This window comes from Amblyomma maculatum, chromosome 4 (genome assembly GCF_055883805.1).
Source record: "Amblyomma maculatum isolate TAMU_Amacu chromosome 4, ASM5588380v1, whole genome shotgun sequence".
NCBI classification, from domain to species: domain Eukaryota; kingdom Metazoa; phylum Arthropoda; class Arachnida; order Ixodida; family Ixodidae; genus Amblyomma; species Amblyomma maculatum.
Genome location: NC_139347.1, coordinates 57271792 through 57292431, shown reverse-complemented (window position 1 = coordinate 57292431; position 20640 = coordinate 57271792). Strand labels below are relative to the sequence as shown.

General features: G+C 45.0%; 1 protein-coding gene across 2 annotated transcripts; it reads right to left on the bottom strand.

The window, feature by feature from the left end:
• Window positions 1-1836: 1836 nt before the first annotated feature.
• Window positions 1837-19610, bottom strand: LOC146191129 (uncharacterized). Of its 2 annotated transcripts, none has more exons than XM_084599883.1 (3): window positions 19337-19610; window positions 3288-3399; window positions 1837-2133 (listed from the first exon to the last, which is right to left on the bottom strand). In XM_084599883.1, exons 1-3 carry the CDS (start codon window positions 19443-19445, stop codon window positions 2034-2036), a joined length of 321 nt encoding a protein of 106 aa, XP_084456009.1. In that variant the 5' UTR covers window positions 19446-19610; the 3' UTR covers window positions 1837-2033. The 2 variants fall into 2 exon arrangements, with proteins under 2 accessions (XP_084456009.1, XP_084456010.1); XM_084599884.1 differs by lacking the exon at window positions 19337-19610 and adding an exon at window positions 9291-9402.
• Window positions 19611-20640: the final 1030 nt, after the last annotated feature.

Genomic DNA, 20640 nt, shown 5'->3' with positions numbered 1-20640 from the left:
CTGGAATACAATATGTTTTGGTTCACTACTGCGCCTTTCGCTGTTCATTGATTTTCTATAGCCGTCAGAACAAATCGGCGCGAGTGGAGGAAGCATTTTAGTATTCAAGCTTTTCAGCACGTAGGAAGAGAGTGCAATCAAATCAATGTATTCGCGCACCGTCTCGCCGTACTCCATGATTTTCTCCAAGGTAAATGTGAAATTATTCCCAATCAATTACGTAGTGGTGGTCGCTAATAGCGGTCGACAGATGGGGCTACCTGTTGATGCCCAGGAAAGTCAGGCACAAAGGCCAGCTTGGCCCACGACCACGCTTGAATCGATGACATGAAGCTGATTGACAGTATCATTGTTCACAGCGTAGGGCGAAGATAATGCTGATGCCATTTGCGCAGAGAATAAAGCTCATACATATTTGATCGTAAGAATTCATTATCGCTTTTTTTTTCTCGCTGCAGAAGCGATGCAACAAGGAACTAAACGTCAAAGCATAAATACTCGCCTGCACACTCAAGACTGTCAATTTGTGTTTATTTCACTAATACGTATGATCTGAGTACTTGCCTCGTACAAAGTAGCATGGATTTTTACTAAGTGTTAACAGTTCATAGCTACATATACGGCAGAAAATTTCTACGGGTCAGGCTTAGGGAAAAGAATGTAGGTTTGCCGGGTGGGAAATAGACTAGAAAAAGCATCTCAAGTAAAACAAAAAGGCAGAAAAAAACCCACTGTTCTTTTTCTTTTTTTTTTTGTACTGAATTGTCCGCATGAACTTGGAATACTTTCCGCCGTCTCCTCTGTGTTTTCTCGCCCCAGTTCAAATGCTTCAGATATTAAATAGTATATACCGGTGCTGGCAAACATCTTTTCCTTCCGTTTTTTAGTTTCTAATAAAAAGCCGCATACTACTACTGTGTCTTCTCTAGAAAACGAGGAGTCCGGCTTAAAGGCTCAATAATCATGTTTGTTCGGTGCACTAGCGCGGCTCCACTGCCACTGTGGTAAATATCACTGTTCACGCATTCGCGTGTCTTTTGAGCAGCACAGCTGCGGGTATTGCTTTCTATTTTATAATGCCCTCCTACCTACCTCCCTCTTTTTTGTCTATTACTCGTGCGAATGCGCGAAAGTGCAGAAAGAGGACCATGAAGATGACCCACTGATCACACACACACACACACACACACACACACACACACACACACACACACACACACACACACACACACACACACACACACACACACACACACACACACACACACACACACACACACACACACACACACACACACACACACACACACACACACACACACACACACACACACACACACACACACACACACACACACACACACACACACACACACACACACACACACACACACACACACACACACACACACACACACACACACACACACACACACACACACACACACGCACACGCACGCACGCACGCACGCACGCACGCACGCACGCACACACACACACACACACACACACACACACACACACACACACACACACACACACACACACACACACACACACACACACACACACACACACACACACACGCACGCACACACACACACACACACACACACACACACACACACACACACACACACACACACAAAAGAATTAAAAGCGCTTCAGTATTAAGTGCGAACACGACGACTTTTCTTCACCAGTCCTGTACTCTTCTAACGCCACCGAGTTGAAAAAATGGCGAAGAAGCGATGCCCTTTACCAATATTAAGTTACATATAACACGTGCTTCCCCATTTCCGCGCAAGGAAATTCACAGAGTTCTCGCGTTCCTTTCCAAAATTTAGTTTTATTTCACCCTAAGCAGTACATTTCTTCTTGCCTCAAATCATTTTATTTATAAACACTTCGGCATCATGAGAATTCAACCGGTTATTGAAAGCATCTCAGGTTCATATTAGTTCTCTTACATTGGTCTTTCAGGCACATCAACACACAGTGCAGGGCAAAAGGCGTGCCTTGTATCCGCCGTTTTAGTAGCAAATGTGGCTCGGCTTGCAGCAGACATCTTGCAAGAGGCCATCCTGGTAGAAGCATCCTAAGCCCGCAGGCGGCAGCATGCACTCTTTCATACTGAAAAACGAAAGGTGGGAATAAGATAAAGTTGAAGATTAAGAGATAATGACATTTAATATCCAATTTCAGCTAGCAAGACAGGAATTGAGCGATCACTTAGGTGTAAAAGTGCGATGGCCTTAAGGAAGCGCGACACCAAGGATATGTCATGGATGAGTAAATTCCAGCGTTCCCGGGAGCAAAGTTAAATCGGAATGTGTGGTTTATGCTGTTTAACGTCCCAAAGCGACTAAAGTTATGATAAACGCCATAGTTGATAACTTCGTGAATTTCGACCAGCTGAACGTGCACCCCGAGTTTCGACCAGGTGAACGTGCACACGACCAGCTAAACGTGGCCAGCTGAACATGCGTGCATTGCTTTTAACCTCCATCGAAAAGCGGCCGCCGCAGCCAGGATTCGATTCTGGATACTTGGGTACAGTAGTTGAGCGCCCTAAGCACTGCTCCATCACGGCGGGGCAAATCGGATTGTAAGCTTGAACTGGGGGCAGGAGGGGAGAGAAAGACCGCTAATAAGCGTTTCGACCCGACGGGAGAGCCTGTCTTTACACGAGCAGCCTCGTAGCTAGTTCATATTTCAGTTTCGAGAACCATCTTTACTTTCTTCTAATGTGGGTTCTAAAATCCGATTTAAATGTGAAATTTGAGTTTTGCGGGGAGCCCTGAGAACTACGGTCCCCATTTAGATGGGTCAGAAGAGGACTAATTTCACAGCACCAATTCGTTGCACATGCTGCCTATCAATCAGTTGTACTGTATGGTGTATGGCTTCCTCCATCGGCTTAGAGTCTTTATCGGTTATCTGTAGTAACGCTTGCTTTTGACATGTTGGTTTACCCCTCGGGTTGTCTTCTCACTGAAGCTATATGGGTCATACCACGCCTAACGTACAAGAGTTTTCGCTCGACTGTTCAAGTTTTATTCCATAAAATTTGCGGCTCCGTTCTGAACAGTCAAAGGTAATATATGCTGATATCTGATGAGGAAATAGATGGCCCGGTCATGTGTCAGCCCTTGAACATTTAACGCTTTCATTTCTAATGAGGCTCTTTTATTTTCTTCCATGATGTATAAGCTCGAAGGTTTATTCGTGTTTGCCTTATCGCACCTCACTGCAGTGCTTGGTTAAAAACTGCAAGAACATCTTACGGGTTAAAATGCAGCTGGCGTTGTTTGGGTTTGCAGCGTACTTCGAGACACTTGCCGTCGGCCTGCGTGATGTAGGCTTCCCTAATGGACCTGCCCCGGTAGATGCACCTACCTGTGGGAATGAAGGAGGGTACACCTCAGATCTGCATCTATTGTTAGCATATCGCTTCAAACTACCGAGTAGCACTGTTCCTTTTAACGCGGCCTGCTGTGGTAGTAGCGTCGAACTTCGGGCAAAAGTTAGCGTGACCATAATGATTTGCCATAATTATTATGCGTTATGTTTGGTTTCATGCCGCTCCTGCCTGTGCCAAACTTGCAGTATTGTGAAATAAATAAATGACCTACATTAAAGTAACAAAATTGAGCAAGCTTCTTATTTCCGAAGCGCGAAATATTGGCAGGCTCCCACCGAATGTTTCAAAGCTCACTGCATGCAACCGTATTAATCATTCAAGCTATCATAAGAAAAGTCATTGCTGTACTGGCCCACAAATTTGTTCCACTATTCCGCTTGACTGTATCCTAAGGCACATCACTCAAGCAGAATTGGGAGAAAAAATTTACGGGCCACTTCTGTAAACATGTTTGCTATGATACAGGTAAATGGTAAGAGCACCGAAACGGTACAGAATATCGAATCGAGTGAAGGTCAGACGTATAGGCTACTCAAACGAATATCAAGAAATAAATAAATAAATTACACGCCGGATTAAAGAAGACGATCCTATTGAGACTAATAAAATCTTTCGTAAACAGCAGAATCACATACGTGGCACCGTACCTACGTCTAGCCGAAGCAGAAAAGAACCCGATTGAAATCCTAATCAGCAAGGACGTTAAAAACGCCCCGGGCTCCTTCCATATACGATTGTACCCAGAACATACTCAACGTGGGGATTTCAAACACATTAGAGGATCTCACCGAGGCTACGAGTGTAGCGCAACAGAAACCCCTCCTACGCAGCGTATCGGGAATAAAAACAATTGAAAAGCTATGCTTCGAACCTCGAGCCATGGCTCAACCTCTCGGAGAACATCCAAACAGACTTAAAGAACAAAATCAGAATCGCACCATTCCATGGAACGTGCACCCGGTGCACTATGAAGCTAAAAGAAAGGACCACGAGAGCTTTATGTACAAAAAAGAAAAAAAAAAACGGACAGACAGGACGTGGTTTACAATGAAAAGGCGCAATACAAACGTAGAGCGAGTTTCGTAGCCCTAGCAACCAGGGACCGAGGCTCGTGCTGCAGCATGCGACAGAGGGACGCAACGGCGGCTGAGGCGGAGGGCATTGCGCTGGCCCTAACTCAACAGAATGTCAGGGGGATTACAGATTTAACCGATTCCCAATCGGCTATCCGAAACTACAACGTAGGCAGGGTATTCGGCGGAGCAGTCAAAATTTTGGTGGCCGGACCGCCACCGGCTGAGCTAATTAACCTCGCCTTGACTCTGGCCCACGAGTGCCTGCGAGGAAACGAGAGAGCCCACGCATTGTTCCGAGGACTCACAAACCGGGATCCAAGTGCGGTCTCGTCGAGAAGAGAGCCCCTTCAGAACGAGGAGCTGGACATGTATCACGATGCTATTAGTCATTGCAGATCAAGAAGACAGACACTGCCTCTGGCAGGCAAATTTAGGTCTCCACAGAAAGGAAGAGGTCATATGGAGAACGTTTCAGACATTTTTTTTTTCAATCCAATCGCACTAAGCAGATGGATTCCGGCATTCCAGAACCCGAAGTGTAAACACGGTAAGGAAATTGCAGACATGGTCCACATGGTGTAGAGATGTCCTAGCTACAACTAACCAGACCGGAATAAAGAGTCCCAGGAGGCTTGAATGGTCAGCAGTATGAAGAAGATCAAACGAAGGTCATCTATTTGCCCCTGGATACCACTGAATCCTAAGAGATTCCATGCAGCCTGCTTAAAGGGGAGGAAGATGACGGCTGTCGAGAATCAAATCTTCATCGCCGTCTGATTCATTTACAGGGGCAAATAATGTTATTCCATTCGTCCCCTATTCCGCACCCACCTTGAAAAAAATTATGGAGCTGTCACTATGATCGCGAGGAAAAAGAAAGAGACGAAGAAAACATTCTCGCATGCCGCTCCCCCCCCCCCCCCAACCCAGGAAAAAAAGAAAAAGCACACTGATCAACGAGGGACGCCTCATACGCTAAGACCTGCCCATTAATTTCGACTAGCTAGTTCGATAATGGATATGAAACCTCTTCCCTGCGGAATATATGTTTTTGCAAATAATAGTGTAAGTAGGCAAGCAAACGCACAGGTAAACAATGTAGTGTAGTATCTCGTCGTCCAGATTAGAGCAGTATGAAATGCACCGCACTGCGGCCTCGTACATGGCGGACCCTCTTTGGTATTGGCCGCATCCTTCGGTTGCTGTATGTGAGCCATCAGTCCAATCAGCTTCCAGCGCTCTAGACTGCCCTGTTTGCGCCGGAGGCTGTTAAAGTTCCGCCCGGGGCTCAAATTTTTAAAGCGAGAATTAATTTTTTTCTGCTTTTTTCCATCCGTTCACTCTCCGAGAAAGAGATTACCTACATTATGACCACTAACAATGCCGCCTGACAGAAGCGAGCTGAAGGAAATATATGTGAAAGAAAGCATGGGAACAAATAGGAGATGGTTAAGTATACTTGAGATTTCATGCGATAGAATTGCCGTATGAACATTAAGCGTTGTTGCTAGTTGTCGTAATTAGCACCAATAATTTTAGTGTTGCTATTTGGTAGGACAAGAACTAACACTAATAAGTGGTGCTAGTTGGTTGCACCAAGTGACAGTGTTTATTGTGAGTGCTAATCAGTGATATTATGTTTCGACTAAGTGTCGCTGTATGTGAACTGTGGGGTTGCTGGCCGCTCTAAGTTATGAGACGGTCGCATAGTTACTCTACAATATTGCGCTTAGCGGTCAAAGTCAAAGCGCATAATGACTTTTCGGACACGCTGAATAATGAATAGGCGCCTCGCAGCAGCCACTACAGCCTGCAGCGACAAGAAAGAAGAATGAGGGCGCTTAAGCTCTGCGTTTAAATTGCATGACACGACAGCGCTGACGGATCGTGTCTGAGGGGTCACCTTGCGGATCTTCGCTCACGTATATGCAGTTTATTTGCTTCTCGCTTAAACACTGATGCCTCAGTTTGTGTCTCTATTATCTCACAAAGGCTCATTTGCATACAGTCGTGAGCTACCAGGTTGTGGCAAATAAATTTCAACATCCATCCATAAAGTCCGCTTTAACCAAGCCATATATCCTCCTAAGTCCCCAGATCCACTTGGGTTCTCAAAACTTTTTTAAACTTCCAGAATAAGACATTGTGGTTCTGAGGCTGAAAAGCACTAAATATTTTTTCAATGCATTCATAGGTTTGACTCAGCAATATGTTCAATATATTGGACAAAAGGACTCCACCCGGTCAGCTCTCACCCAGCGTGCATGTAATGACATACTCCTGATATTGCGGTCAAACTCGTGGTTAAAATTTTTTTTATTAACTTGGAAGCAAAAATAGTGAATAGAGGACATAAAAATGAGTTTTCCTCTGTTCAGCAAAAATTTCGCCCTTTGGTTCACTTCCTGTGGGCCATTTCAAATTATGTTCGGTCCTTAGTGAGGCAGAACAAAAGCCAATATTTTGTGCAGATTAATAATAATGATTGGTTCACAGAAAGGAAAGGTACAGGATCTGTCACACTTATTCTGTGGACCTCTGAACCGTGCTGTAAGGGAAGGGAGGAAGGTGGGAGTGAAAGGGAAAAAGGAGAGAGGGGGGCCGTAGTGGAGGGCTCTAGAATAATTTCGACTACCTGGGGTCTTTAACATGCACTGGCATCGCAAGACACATGGGGGGCACTTCGTTTCGCCTCCATCGAAACGCAGCCGCCGGTGGTCGGGATCGAACCCGGGTACTCCGTCACAGTAGTCGGGCGTCTTACCACTGCAGCACCGCGGCGGGGCAGTTTAGTTTATTTTTTAGTCCATAAAAACTTTGTTTTCATGTTGCAGCCCTGTAGTCTGCAACGGGTGGAGTCTAAAGTGTCAGCCAGTCTTGGGAAGGGGCCAATGCTCTTATATTGGGGTCCTCTTGTAGATAGTCGGGCCTGCTTTGATAGCGAATACCATTCAGCTTCGTTCTCACTCTCCGTTTTGTCCTGGGCCATTCCTTGAGCCATGAGGTGACACGACTTTATCCGCACGGCGTTAAATACCAACAGTACTACTCTGCGGTTCCTAACAAGGCTATCACAAAAGCGTGGTGACAATAACCGGGTTGAGCCCCAACGTCCAACGTAATGGACAATCAAAATAAAACGAAGCATAGATAAAAGTGAGCGCGTGTACAGTTTAAATTTTGCGTTCTGCGCGTTCCCTCTTGTATTAAATTTAATAGATAATCAAAGTAATGCTCTTAGGTAGAAATAAGAGAAACAGATTTTACTTCTCCGGGAGGTGCCATAAAAAGCGACACCGCTGAATGCCGCATTCTGGAACTGTTTTGGGGGGAATTTGAACCATGTATTTTTATAAATGCTGCTAGTATGGCGCCTGTAGCTGTCCAATATATTGGACAGTGAGGTTTTATGAGGATAAATGTCTTGGCAAAGAAGTACCGTCTCAATACTTAGGACAAATCCCCATAAAGGACATTATAAAGGACAAATCCCCATAGCCGGATCTCAGGAGGCTATGATCGTGCCTTCGTGGCCTAAGAGTAGCGTGTCTTAGGATCTGAGGATCCTAGAGGGTTCGATTCCCATCTCAACCTTCCATATAATCTCGTGTCGAGTTGGCCATATATATCATGTGGTAAACTCAGCCATGTGATGTGATCGTGTGACGTCGCACAACCAGACGGCCAATAAGTGCCAGGCCATGTGCGATGCCACCTGCTAGAGGTATCCTCAAAATTTTTCATTCACAACGACGACAACGAAAGATCTTCAGGAATATGGGGCCCTTTAATATATCGCTCGAATAACAACTTGTATGAGCCATGTATTGATAATTGTATCCATACATCCATGTATTGGCCTATGATTAGGTGTGTCGGTAGGCAGATCTGACACGATTTGTTTTGAGCAAACGTGACCCTCTTACATCTTACATCTCTTACATCTGGCCTTGATAGCTCGAACTGACACGACATAAGTACCTCAACCCTACTTCTAACATTCTTTTTTAACAGACAGCAGGGAATGGAGAGTCTGTGTTGGACGTAAATGTTGCAGCACATTTCTGGGAGAAGGTGGATAATGCGAGGGATAGACGGGATAGTGTTGTGGCTCACCAGATGCTATATCGCTTTACTGCCATGTTTAACCCCTCTTTTGTCACCGTCGTTGGCGGGCAATCCAGGTGCAAATTACTGCAAATGTAACACGGGTGTTCAACCGTGTTACATGGTCATGAGCGGTTTTGTTTACAACGCCAGATTGAATTCTATTCGTAACCTTTCAACCACCTGGAGCCGAATCATCCTACTTTTGAATCGCCATTTGCGGTTTGTTGGTCACCCTTTTTTGTGTGTGTGTGTGTGTGTGTGGGGGGGGGGGGGTATGCTTGTGTGAGAGCGCGCTTGTGTGTTTGCGCCTCGGGGCACGCCCAGTGTCTATCAAAGGTGTACAGACCATAACGGTTTCCTCCTACGACGTTCAGTGTGGCTCGTCTTTCGCCACCAGTTGTCGGCAACTCTCGCGGGAGAGAGGGCCCTTCACTGTATCAGCGTCTTTCCCCTTCCTTCTCATAGCTCTCACCGCTACGAACCTTACAAGCTCTAGCACTGTTTCGAACACTCCGTTACATGTGCGATCAACATATTGATGATAAGAGTACAGGAAACCAGATATTCTAAATTAACAGCTTCGTTACAGCAGCGATTACACTGGCTAACACTGCACGCGCCAACATTGATGACTCCTAACCAAGTCTCGTTCAAGGTTACTGCAGCTATCATCAACTCACCGTTACGTACAGGCACAGTTATGGGACGGGTAGGCGGCGTGATCGCTCCCACCAACTGGACAACAGCGAGCAACAGCAGGAGAAACATGACGTAAGGACGACGGATGGGCATGGTCAGGTTGCGCTCTGTCGGGGCCTAGATTCACTGTGCTGGGCTTAGTCGGCTTTGAACGCCAGAGCTGAGGTCATATTATATACACGTCGGGAGCTGCGAGCGCTCCGACGCTGTCTGGCGCGAGGGAAGCGGCGGCCGAGCCGGCTGGAGCCCAGCGCTGCTGTCCGAACTCGTGAAGAAGCTCCGTGAACGGCCTCGTGTTTTCTGCACGGTTGTGAATGAACTATGTTTTCTCGCCGCCTGTCTCGCTGAAGGCGACTTCGCGTCAACTTCAAAAGCGGCGCCGTTAACAGGGCCAGCTTTTGCAAGTGAGCTTCTCTCAATTTTATTATTATTATTATGCTTCTCTTTTTTTTTTCCTTGCCATCGCATGGCCTTGTTGACGTAACAGATGCGAGAAGCAACTTTAGTAGAGGGCTCCGTCCTCTTTGCCTTGTTTATTGCAGTTGGGGATAAAATATGGAGGAGCTGGCTTCACCATGCCTAAGGATCGGCTGTGTGAAGTCTGGTTTACGATCACACTGAACTTATCTACTGGTCATACACTCCTTGGCAGCTACAATAACACGGTGTGCCGAATGCCGTGGGCAACTACAGGGGCTACCACGAACCGTGTTTTTCAGGTGAGCGGAATAGTTTCAAGCTGTTGTTCTTCCCCTGCTACAAAACTGTATGTCGCAGGATTTAAAAAGGCTGCTGCTTTACGAAGGCCCACTGAACACTACTAGTTCGTTAAGGTCCTATAAAATTTAGTATACCATAAGAATGTAAGTTTCTATCTATTGACTGAAGTAAGTTGCAGCAAACGACTAGCATATACACTAAAATTTTGCTTCAAAAAATTTTTTTTTTCTAGAAATAAAATGTTTATTTATTAAACATAAGCCCTTAAAAAAGCGGGCTAAATTCACTACGCTAGGGCCAAAACAATTGAGCATCTTGACATCCAAAGTAGGAGAGTAGGTTCATTAAGAAATAAGGTTCACTCTGCGAGTAAATACGGCTTTCGTTATATAAACTCCGTGACTTATACTTGGTTAAAATCACTCCTGGGCAATTACCATTCCATTTCATGCTTTCCAACTGACTTAGAATTTCATATTTCATAACAATCATAAATCATGGATAAACACTTTATAAATTCACAAACGCCGCGCACACTGCCCCTCTCATGCAATTACAGCCTTTTAGTTAAACTGAAGCAGATTTGGGCATTTCTGCTTTCCAGCTATTTTTGTAGTCCGAATATATTTTCTGCATGCGAAAAATCAGCTGCTGTGCCATTAAAACGTACCACCCTGCGAGAGACGAAAAAGTGAAAGCGCCAAACAGAGCCCCTTAGGCGCACCTTGCAACTTGGCGATGTCCACCTGCATTAGCTCGGAAAAGGAATTTGTATACATAGTCACCATATGTCCTTGCCATTTTCTCCAGCAGAGATTCCACATTCAGTTCGCACTACCGATCTGTATTAATCTTCTAAACATAGTTGAGGATTCGACGGAAACCCGTCTGGCAAGGAAAATTCAGCTTATTGACGAAAACAGTCAATATGCTGAATCTTCTAAACAGTAAGCGAAATCACTCCAGCAAACAATCAAGTTTATTGACGTTTATAAATTAGTTTTGCATTCAGTTAACAAGGAACGCTTTATCAGAGGGCTACTTTCTGTTATGGAGGAATTTCGAGTGCTGGTTGCTGCAGACGAGTTTTATACGACTGCAATAAAACGCACTTTCTTTCTTTCTTTCTTTCTTTCTTTCTTTCTTTCTTTCTTTCTTTCTTTCTTTCTTTCTTTCTTTCTTTCTTTCTTTCTTTCTTTCTTTCTTTCTTTCTTTCTTTCTTTCTTTCTTTCTTTCTTTCTTTCTGTTTCCTTCTTTTCTCTCTTCTTTATTCTTTCCTTCCTTCTTTTAATCAGCTTTTCTTTTTTTCTTTTTTCCTCTCCAGTATTTCCTTCTTTCTTTTATTTAGTTTTTCTTTTATTTCTTTGTGTGTCTCTCTCACCTTCTTTCTCTCTTTCTTCTTCTCTCCTTCCTTTACTTCTTTCTCTTCCAATTCTATCTTCACCCATTTCTTGACCTATGCTTCTTTCGGTTCGTTGTTTCCTTTATTCTTTTTCTTCCTTTAATGCAACAAGCTTATATCTGCCACTCCACCTAAACTTCGCATCGGCGCAGTCACCAAATAATGCACAGGTGCACGGCTGAAAGATGACGACATTCTCATAATTTCGGTATAATCTTTACAAGCCGCAGGTATTAGAACAAACCCTTGCTTTCGCAAGGAGAAAAAGTCTCTGCGTCAAGCATATTCGCCCTTACGGCAGTCCTAAACGCATCTGGAGAAGTTGTGTCTGTTGCGGAATACCAAAGTTGTTTGGGCCGTTAAAGAGAACACCTGCTCGCCAACACAGGGGCTTTTCACGAGAGCTGCAAGTTTCAAATTATTGTCCTCCAGGCTCCCACGATGACCGTTTTTTAAAGCAGTAGGGTTGAATGTTTCCGGTACATGTTTAAACGCCATATTTTAAAAGCCCATTTTTTAAAGCCCCGGCAACAGCTCGCGTCGGTCTCTTCTGGCACTACATATCAAGAATCATTAGTGGGGTCAAGTCCGAGTTCCCAGCTTCAAATCCACTGAACGTATCTCTGAGGACAGAAATGTAAAGAAAAAAAAAGATATGTTGGATGGACGATCATGTTCTGCACTAACAATTTCTGCCTCAGGATTACGAAAACTTCATGTGACCCTTTGTGAAGCAACGGACTCCGCTCAGTTTCCTGAAGTCACCCAGAATGTAATATATTAATCACTGCTTCAGTGACTATTGTTTAGCTTGCAACGTTTGAGCCCCGTTCAAGTCCTATCTGTGCCGCCATAATTGTACGACGTCTGTGGTGAGCGGGGTCGGCGAGAATTAGACAACTGTTACCAGCAAGCTGGTGTCCAGCTTCACAATACATAGTTCACCAACGTCGCCAGAAGTACCAAACAGGTCGACGGGTGCCGCATACAGAAACTTTACACAGGTCGATGGCCCTTCCCGCCGCTCTGTTGCCTAATGATGCGATTGCCAAGGAATGGTGGTGCACATTTTCGAGCAGCCCCTTAAGCGGATGATCAGGATCGCTACTCCGGTGATCATCAAGCTGGTTGAAACGTCAGTCCTTAGTATAACAATGAAAGGTTACCCGAGCCGAGCAGAATATTTTGTCCCGGGCTGTCTTTTGCCACTTGCAATAAGGTTGCCACCTGGGGCACATTGTCGGCGGTAAACTTAAACTTTAAGTGCAGGACGCGATAACATTGCATTCATTAGACCGTCTGACATGTCTATGTTCCTGATGGCCGTGGTGGGTTGCGGGATGCCGAGCAGAATTTTCCTCACCAAGTTGGCCAGTCCAAAATGTATTAGGGCAGCCTCTGGGCTATCCTATATACCTACCCACAGGCTACGCTGGTGCCGACAGCGTCATTCCTGGCTCAAGCCATTGCAACAGGCGCCCAAGAGCTGCGCTTTAAAACGACACACTATATGCAGAATGAGCAAGATAATCAGATTGAAAGCATGTTAAGGTGACACACGCGCTTTTTACAATATATATGGCCAGTACCAAGTAGTCTAATTTTCTCTATTCCTGAATTTCACTCCCAGCTCATTGGTCTCCCTTACAGTACGAAACCAGCGCTTGCACGGTGCTCCAGCTCGCGTTTCAAGCATGAAATGCTTTTAGCTCGTGTAGTCAGCGACCTTGAGGTGACGTCGAGCCAACGCGGAGAGCGAACATCCGGGCATCGATGCCTCTTCATCCGTGCGCTGATTTCCCGTGACCTGGGTACCAATACGTGAATATCCGGCCATCGAACGAGGTTTCAGAAGACGAGTTCTCCGCTTTATAAGGCGCATCCAGGCCTTATAACACTTACGACGCCGGCGGTAAAAACGAGAGCAGTTCGAAGTGCTATCAGGAATTTGAAATGAATTGTCTTTCACTGTGATGTGACGTCACCTCAGGGTGTTTCCTCCTTTAGCAGGCGGATGTATACACATTCAGAGAGCACTCGAAACCCGCTGCTTCTCCTACATTCTTGTCAGGTCTGCGCCGCGTTGTGAATGTGTGCGCTTCAGCATCGCTATGCATTTCAATGCCGTTACCATCGCAAGCGTTTAGGTCGAGCAAGGGAGTATGATGAAAGCAGAGGTAGCAAGCGTCTGGCGCAAAGCGATAGCTTTACGAGTTTTAAAGCACAACAGAAGACTGCTTGCCCCTTCTGATAACGTGCTATGCCCGTAGTAATTTCATCTTAAAATATATTCAACTTTATTTTCCTTATAAGAAAGAACACAGGGCAGCTTGACAAACGTCACGACACTCTACAGGTTGACTGTAGTCAAATTTTGACTGTGTTCCTCTCCCTATTCTCTATTCCCCTTTTTAATCTCATCATTCATTCCCCCAGAGCAAGGTAGCCAACCTGAATACCTATTCTGATTAACATTCCCGCCTTTCTCCTCCTCTTTCTGTATTTCTGTACGCAACAGCTAGCACACAGAGGTAATACGTCAAGTTTTTAAAGCGTTATACATACAGGTATTAGCACAGTGTCAATTTGTGGCGCAATCATGAAAATAAATTGAAACTTCTAATTTCAGTTTACAAACACTAGTAGACATAAAATATGAAAAAAAAAAATAAAATGACACAGAAATGAGTTCCAGTGCTAATAAGAAAAAACAGTAGTGATATTCAGTGCCAGCAACGCACAAGAAATGCAGTGTGGCAGCAATAACAGAAACATGAAACTAAAAACACAGGGCCGAAATAAGCCAAGTAAAATACAAGGGACGAAAATTTCGGGTTATACGTATTGCCGTATTTTTTTATGACAGAGCTTTTTTATAACAGTGTTTGAATGACGGATGGGATCAAAGTTTAATTAATTTACCGCATTCAGTACAGCTGACATTGCGTAAGACAAGAAAGACAAGGAGTGCTTGCTGTACTTTGCATCAGGCTGCGGGATACTTTACATATGCTTATGAGTGGCTTGACGAGTTTTTATATTTTTCTACAGTATTGCTATAAAAATAGCGGCGCTATTGTTTTCATTTACGTGTGACTAATAGCACATAAAGGGCCTATAATTACGTAACGCGAACACCGGCAGAATATTGTACTTCAATAATAAATCTTGTGTGGATAATAAAATGAAACATTTGCTATGCAATACACAGCTTTCTTCTGCAAGAAATGCAATTTCAAGAAGTTCGTAATCTCAGTCGCGCACCATACAATACTACAGTACTTCAAAAGCATTGTTCAACACAATTTTATTGTTCACAGGCACAATTTGTCACGTAGGCGCCGTCACCCCAACAGCAGAAGATAATTAAGGTTTTAGATAATCAATGGGCAAATTTCAAGTTAGATGCTTGAAAAAATAGATAAAAAGAAACAACTCCAAGAATTCTATCTGAGCATACCTTAAATGCCGAGACTAATGACAAAGATTTGTTTCAACGTTTTTCCTCTGGTGGATAGAGAACAACTCTTGTTGCACTTATACGTAAAAATGTTGCGCCCTCGCACACCTTTAAGTTTCGCAGTGTTTTGTTTGTTACTTCTGTTTCGACTTCGGAGGTGGCCATTGCGAGAACTGTATCATCGGGGTGTGAAAGTAGCATCAGACGTGCTATGCTGTCATTAACATATATTGAAAATATGAGCGGATTAAGCATGTTGCGGCATTCCAGAGTGAATAGATTTTATGGTTGATATGGAAATATTTACATCTACATTATGTTTTCTTTGCGATCGGTAACACTCGAACCGTTATCTGCATAATATCGACCTTAAATAGGAATGATCCCGAAGATCAAATGTTTCCGAGAAATCAATGTAGGCACACAGGGTGACTTTGTTTCTTGCAAAGTTTTCAAATAGAATTTCTTTCTGTGCTCGAAGTGCCGTTTCTGGTGATCGATGTCTTTTAACATCGTGATAGAAAGAATGCAGCAGGTCAGTGTGATTGAAGTATGACAATATTCGAATGCGAATTTTTTTCTCGATGCCTTTTGATAAGGACGACGTACAGTTCTGAAATAGAACAGTAGTTGCTAACTGTTGTTCGATCTCCGTTTTCGCTTTCGGTTACGGGGGAGGAAATAACATTTATTCGTACGCGCTAACCTTCCTTGTTTGCTTAATTATTCCTATCGTAGAGCGCAGCTCTTAGGCGCCCATTTCTCCCGTGGCTTGAGCGGTGTAGGCGTTGGCGTTAGCGTCAGCGTAACTGGTGGGTGATAGGGCGGGCCAGGGGACACACGCATCTAGGGTGCAAGATTCTCCTCGGTCTCCTGTAACTTGCCATAAATTCACCCAGTACAAATAAAGGTAACTCCGAGTTTATCCATTATAGGGCACGGCGTGTCAACCCTTGTCAAGCATTGCGAGCTAAGACAAGTATTTCGAACACTACTGCTGAGGCGCCCGAAAAGTGGCGTGGTTAGTGGCAGGACAGGGGAAGGTGGAAGTGTAAGGTGGAAAGCGGAAGAACTGGGGTAGGCGAGTAGGCGCCACCGTAGTGTATACTGGTCTACTTTGAGAACGAAAAATGTGGGAGTTGGCAGATCACATTGATTGCAGGCATGAGATTAGTATAGACTGCTACCCGAGTGTACAGTTGCCGACTCGGCAGCTGTCAGATAGGAAGGTGGCTTGGGAATCGAACCGGGGATAATTGGATCCCGATTCAGACATGCAACCTCTAGGCCACAGAATGACATTCAGACGGCTTGGTGAAAGCGGGGCTTTACAACTGTGTCGGTTGGACTTGCACATAGCGCGGCAGTTAACGATTACATGCTATGGATGTTTGATATTAAATGTGACATAACAGTATCACGCAAATGGAGATAGTAGAAATATATCGAGTACCGAAGTGCATGAACGGGAATGCAAATTGTAAAGGCGACTCACAGCCGGGAGCTGTTAAAGCGGTGGCATTATGTGGTTGAAGGTAGAGCTTGAGGAAAGCGCAATCAGCGCTGAAATATGTTCGCGCAGAAGAGAAACGCGCCAACGCCGCTCACTTGCCGCTCGAGGCGTGGTCGCTGAAACACATAAGTAGCTGCGGCTGGTGTCACGGAAATGCGTATTTTATAGCAATTAAGATCTGGGAAAGGATTGAGTTCTATGTTGAAAGAAGGTTAGACGGACAACATAGAGTAGGCTCAAACTGCATATATAGAAAAGCAGACGCTTAAAAATTTCTTCCTTAATATATTTAGAAACTAGAGTACCTATAAAGAGCTATAAGCTCAAATTTAACATTATGGAGTATTTTAATTGTGTGCCATTTTTTTTTTCTGTGTGGATATGTCATCATGATTGAACGCGCCGCGACTGGGTGAAAGGGGTATACAAAAACGCAGCAAATGAAGTTTTCAATCACGACGTGATACTGCGATGAGGGCGTAAGCGTCATACTTACATGGCCATGTTACATGCCATGTTACATGGCTTTATTATGATCAAGACGCTGCAGCAAAAGAGCTGGTCCTCATTTTACGGAATAACACGGATAATTTCTTGGTCCATCGTGGTCGTGTCTATGCAGCAGTATTGCCGTCTTTTAAGACACTAAAATGAACAGAAATATCTAGCAGGCTAAGAAAACGATAAATTCTTCCACAAGGTCGAAGTCAGTCATCATACGACCAGAGTATCCATAAATCAGGTAAACAGACTGAGCGACCATCGTCTTTTGTGCGTGCGTGCGTGCGTGTGTGTGCGTGCGTGCGTGCGTGCGTGTGTGCGTGCGTGCGCGCGCGCGCGCGTGTGTGTGTGTGTGTGTGTGTGTGTGTGTGTGTGTGTGTGTGTGTGTGTGTGTGTGTGTGTGTGTGTGTGTGTGTGTGTGTGTGTGTGTGTGTGTGTGTGTGTGTGTGTGTGTGTGTGTGTGTGTGTGTGTGTGTGTGTGTGTGTGTGTGTGTGTGTGTGTGTGTGTGTGTGTGTGTGCGCACGTGCGTGTGCGTGCGTGCGTGCGTGCAAACTATTCCAGTCGAAGAAAAAAACACAGAGCGGTGTTAAAAATACAAAAAATAATGTTTGTTTCCTCGTAACGGTGCGGAGAGTGCGTTCTGTACAGTATTTAGTTCTCTTCTACTTTTCTTCGTTATCTACACAAATTTATTATATAGCTGCAGAAAGTTTTGTAGCCAATACAGATTCCTTGTCAAAAATCACACTGAAATTCTGTTGTGACAACATAAAATTTTCTCTAGTTGTTTTTTATATTGGCAGATAAAGCTGTAATGATGTTAATGGTTTAAGTAGTTCCAATCTCATTCAAAACAATTTGAATACCATAAAAATTGCTACGAATTTTTATGCATAATTTCGAGGGGGTTACGACATACGATTGCTGTTTATAAAAAAATGGTGTAGGCGAAGGAATCTACAGAAGTTAGAATTAATTACTTCTGTAAACAAAATAACTCGTTCACCATCAGCACCCAAAGTGGAGGAAAGGCACTCGCCCATGTCACCCTGCAAGCTCTGCAACGTGACCACAGGGCCTTCCAGATGGCCACCTGTATTACCCTACCAGCGAGTCCGTACGCAGAATCGTCTACCAGGCCCACAGGGCTGAGGCGCGTACGTGGAAACCAAGAATGGCCTTATTTCCTTCAGTGCGACCGCCCCCATCTAGAATGCCCGGCAAGGGCACCAAGGCATCCTGATCATTCAGATTTAAAGACTTAAAGGGCAGGCCTTTATGTCTGTTACGTCTTGTACAGAAATATGAAACCATGCTTTAACTTCCGCCTCACCGGATACTGAACCGACCTGTGCACAAGAGCAGAAATGATCTTTTGCCGCCACTGTGGGGAGAAGCACACTCCCAGCCAAGACCTGGACTTCATCTCCGAAATGCATTATATGCAACGGCTCCTACTTCACGGAATGCAGCAAGTGCAAGTACCTGTTAGTTCGCCCGAAATTGAAGGAGGGCCAAACCAAGGCCTCAGCATCAAAGAAAAGCCAAAAGACCATCAGTCCCGAAAACGTTCAAGATTGAAGTCCCGGCACATGAGCCTCCCCCGTGACCAAGGCTACCAGAAAAGCCGTAGTCGCTTCGCCTCTTTCTCATCACTGGATAACAAGCATAAGGATACTGATTGACCAACGACACCACCACCACCGGACACCGGGCAGAAAAAGTTGTTTCTTAAAACCAAGAAATGGCGCAATAAACTAAAGTTGAATGAATTGAAATGCGTAATTATTAAGGTTCCTCTTCTCAAAGGAGTAGGCTTCAAGAGAAATTTTATTACCTGATAGTGATGAAATGCAAATGAGGCCAAAAGTCGTTATTATTTCAAAGTGAGCTTCCATTCACTGAATAGAATTCTGGCAAGCTTTGTTCTTTTTTTTTCTTTTATTTTGTGGGGGGGGGGGGGGGGGGGCGAAGTACTTGACGGGTAGGACATTCATCGACCCTGTCTACTGTCCGCTTCACTATTTTAATGAAAATAATGGATGTAAGCGCAACGTTCTGAGAGTGCGGAAAAAGCTTGCCTATAGGCAAGCTTTTGAGACGAACCTGTGTACAAACCACTCTATCAACTTCGCACGAGTCGTGGAAACACAACGGGCGCTTTAATTCGTTCCCAGTAAGAATGGAATCTTCCCCTTCATCCCCGTTCTCCTCGGCAACTGACATCTTTTTTTTTTTTTAAACGACGCATTAAGGCTACTTCATGTCGCCGCCTCCTGAGGGCTCATGAAGACGCCTGAACTGCCATGCCATCATAGTAGCTGCGACAAGCACCTGTCGTTCAGCGTACGTGGTTCACCCTAGCCATAGATTATGAAAACGAGATTGACGTGTCGAATTCGTTCAGCTGAGCTGTCAGCAATGACTTACCGTTCCGCACGGGCACTCTTTTCGTCGACCGGTACCCATGGGTCAAGCCGACGTCCAACAGGACAGCACACAGTACCAATGCGACGACGACGCGGCGCTCGATAATCATCTTTTGACGGAAACGACGTCCGTTTGATCGCCGCCAAGGGACAAGAGCTTGTATCCGGCCGCTGTACACGGGCGGAAGTATATGGGCCAAGATTATATGACCGGCTGTTAATCACGGGCGCTGGCTGGCGGTGCTACACTAGCTGTCTCGACACAGCGGCGTCGATAGGCTGAGGCAAGCGCGCCCTGGCTGCGGACTTCGACTTCAGTCACGCCGCCTCACCTATGGCGGCTGAGGCTGAGCTGGCGGCAAGGACTGCTTGCCCGTATTTAGAGACAAAATTCCGCGGAACCACCTAGACAATGACGCACAGCGATTCGGTACCCAGATATCGCGAGACTTCACGGCGTTGCCGCGAAGTGGCGTGCATTCGTGAGGTTAGCGCGCGGGCAGAATAAGAGATGCAGAAACAAAGGAACTCGGCGGTAATAAGGCTTAGCATGTTTATGCGTTCCGAGGCGTGTTCTGGTTCTCGTTCGCTGAATGCGAACTATTGAGATGGCGGAGATGTGAACGAAGGCGTATAGCCTGCTTCTTACCTGGCATAACTGCGTGACTCCCTTTTTTTCTCACCGAATGCACACTAACTGGAACGAAAGTATTAGAAATGACGTCGCCAAGCTAGGTATGTTTGTAGGCCAGAGCTGCTATTCGGTGCGACATGTTTTCCTAGACAACGCTTCCTGATGTGTTTTGGGCTCGGAACTGAGCTTCTAGTCCCCGGAACATAAAACGGCGATAAAATGGGTTGAAAAGAACTGGGTCGCAATACTTGCCTTAAATCTTCCTAGAGTAAAAGAGTTCGCAGGCTCTTTCTCAATTTTTCTCCTCAACACAACCTTATGTGCAGCTGTGGGTAATATGAATTTTATGAGCGTGCTTGTTTATTTTTAACGGGCGGCGCTTGTTTTAATTATGAAACACGAGCTCGCAGCCAGCTGCGAATCAATTAGCTGCAAAAAAGGTAGGCAAGTCCTCACAACTCCTCACGAAGCTGCTGATCTTTTCTGTGGTTTATGGAGTGTATGCAGACTGGTGAGTCCTCATTTTGGACAGTTTTCAGCTCGACTTCAGAAGAGAAAGTAACGACAAGCGTTGAAGGATTTTGTGGCACCTCAGTCGTGATTTCTTTTTTGTTTTAGTTAACTAAGTGGTAGAAATTTCTGAATGCGACTAGACAACAGGGAAATATTTT

Bases quoted from the DNA above. Each gene is read 5' to 3' on its own strand.
- LOC146191129 (XM_084599884.1), bottom strand. From the start codon at position 9,402: ATGCCCATCCGTCGTCCTTACGTCATGTTTCTCCTGCTGTTGCTCGCT. The intron at 3,400-9,290 runs GTGAGTTGATGA...TCATTCCCACAG, and splicing joins AACTGTGCCTGTACGTAACG to GTAGGTGCATCTACCGGGGC. The intron at 2,134-3,287 runs GTAAGATGTTCT...TTCGTTTTTCAG, and splicing joins CGCCAGCTGCATTTTAACCC to TATGAAAGAGTGCATGCTGC.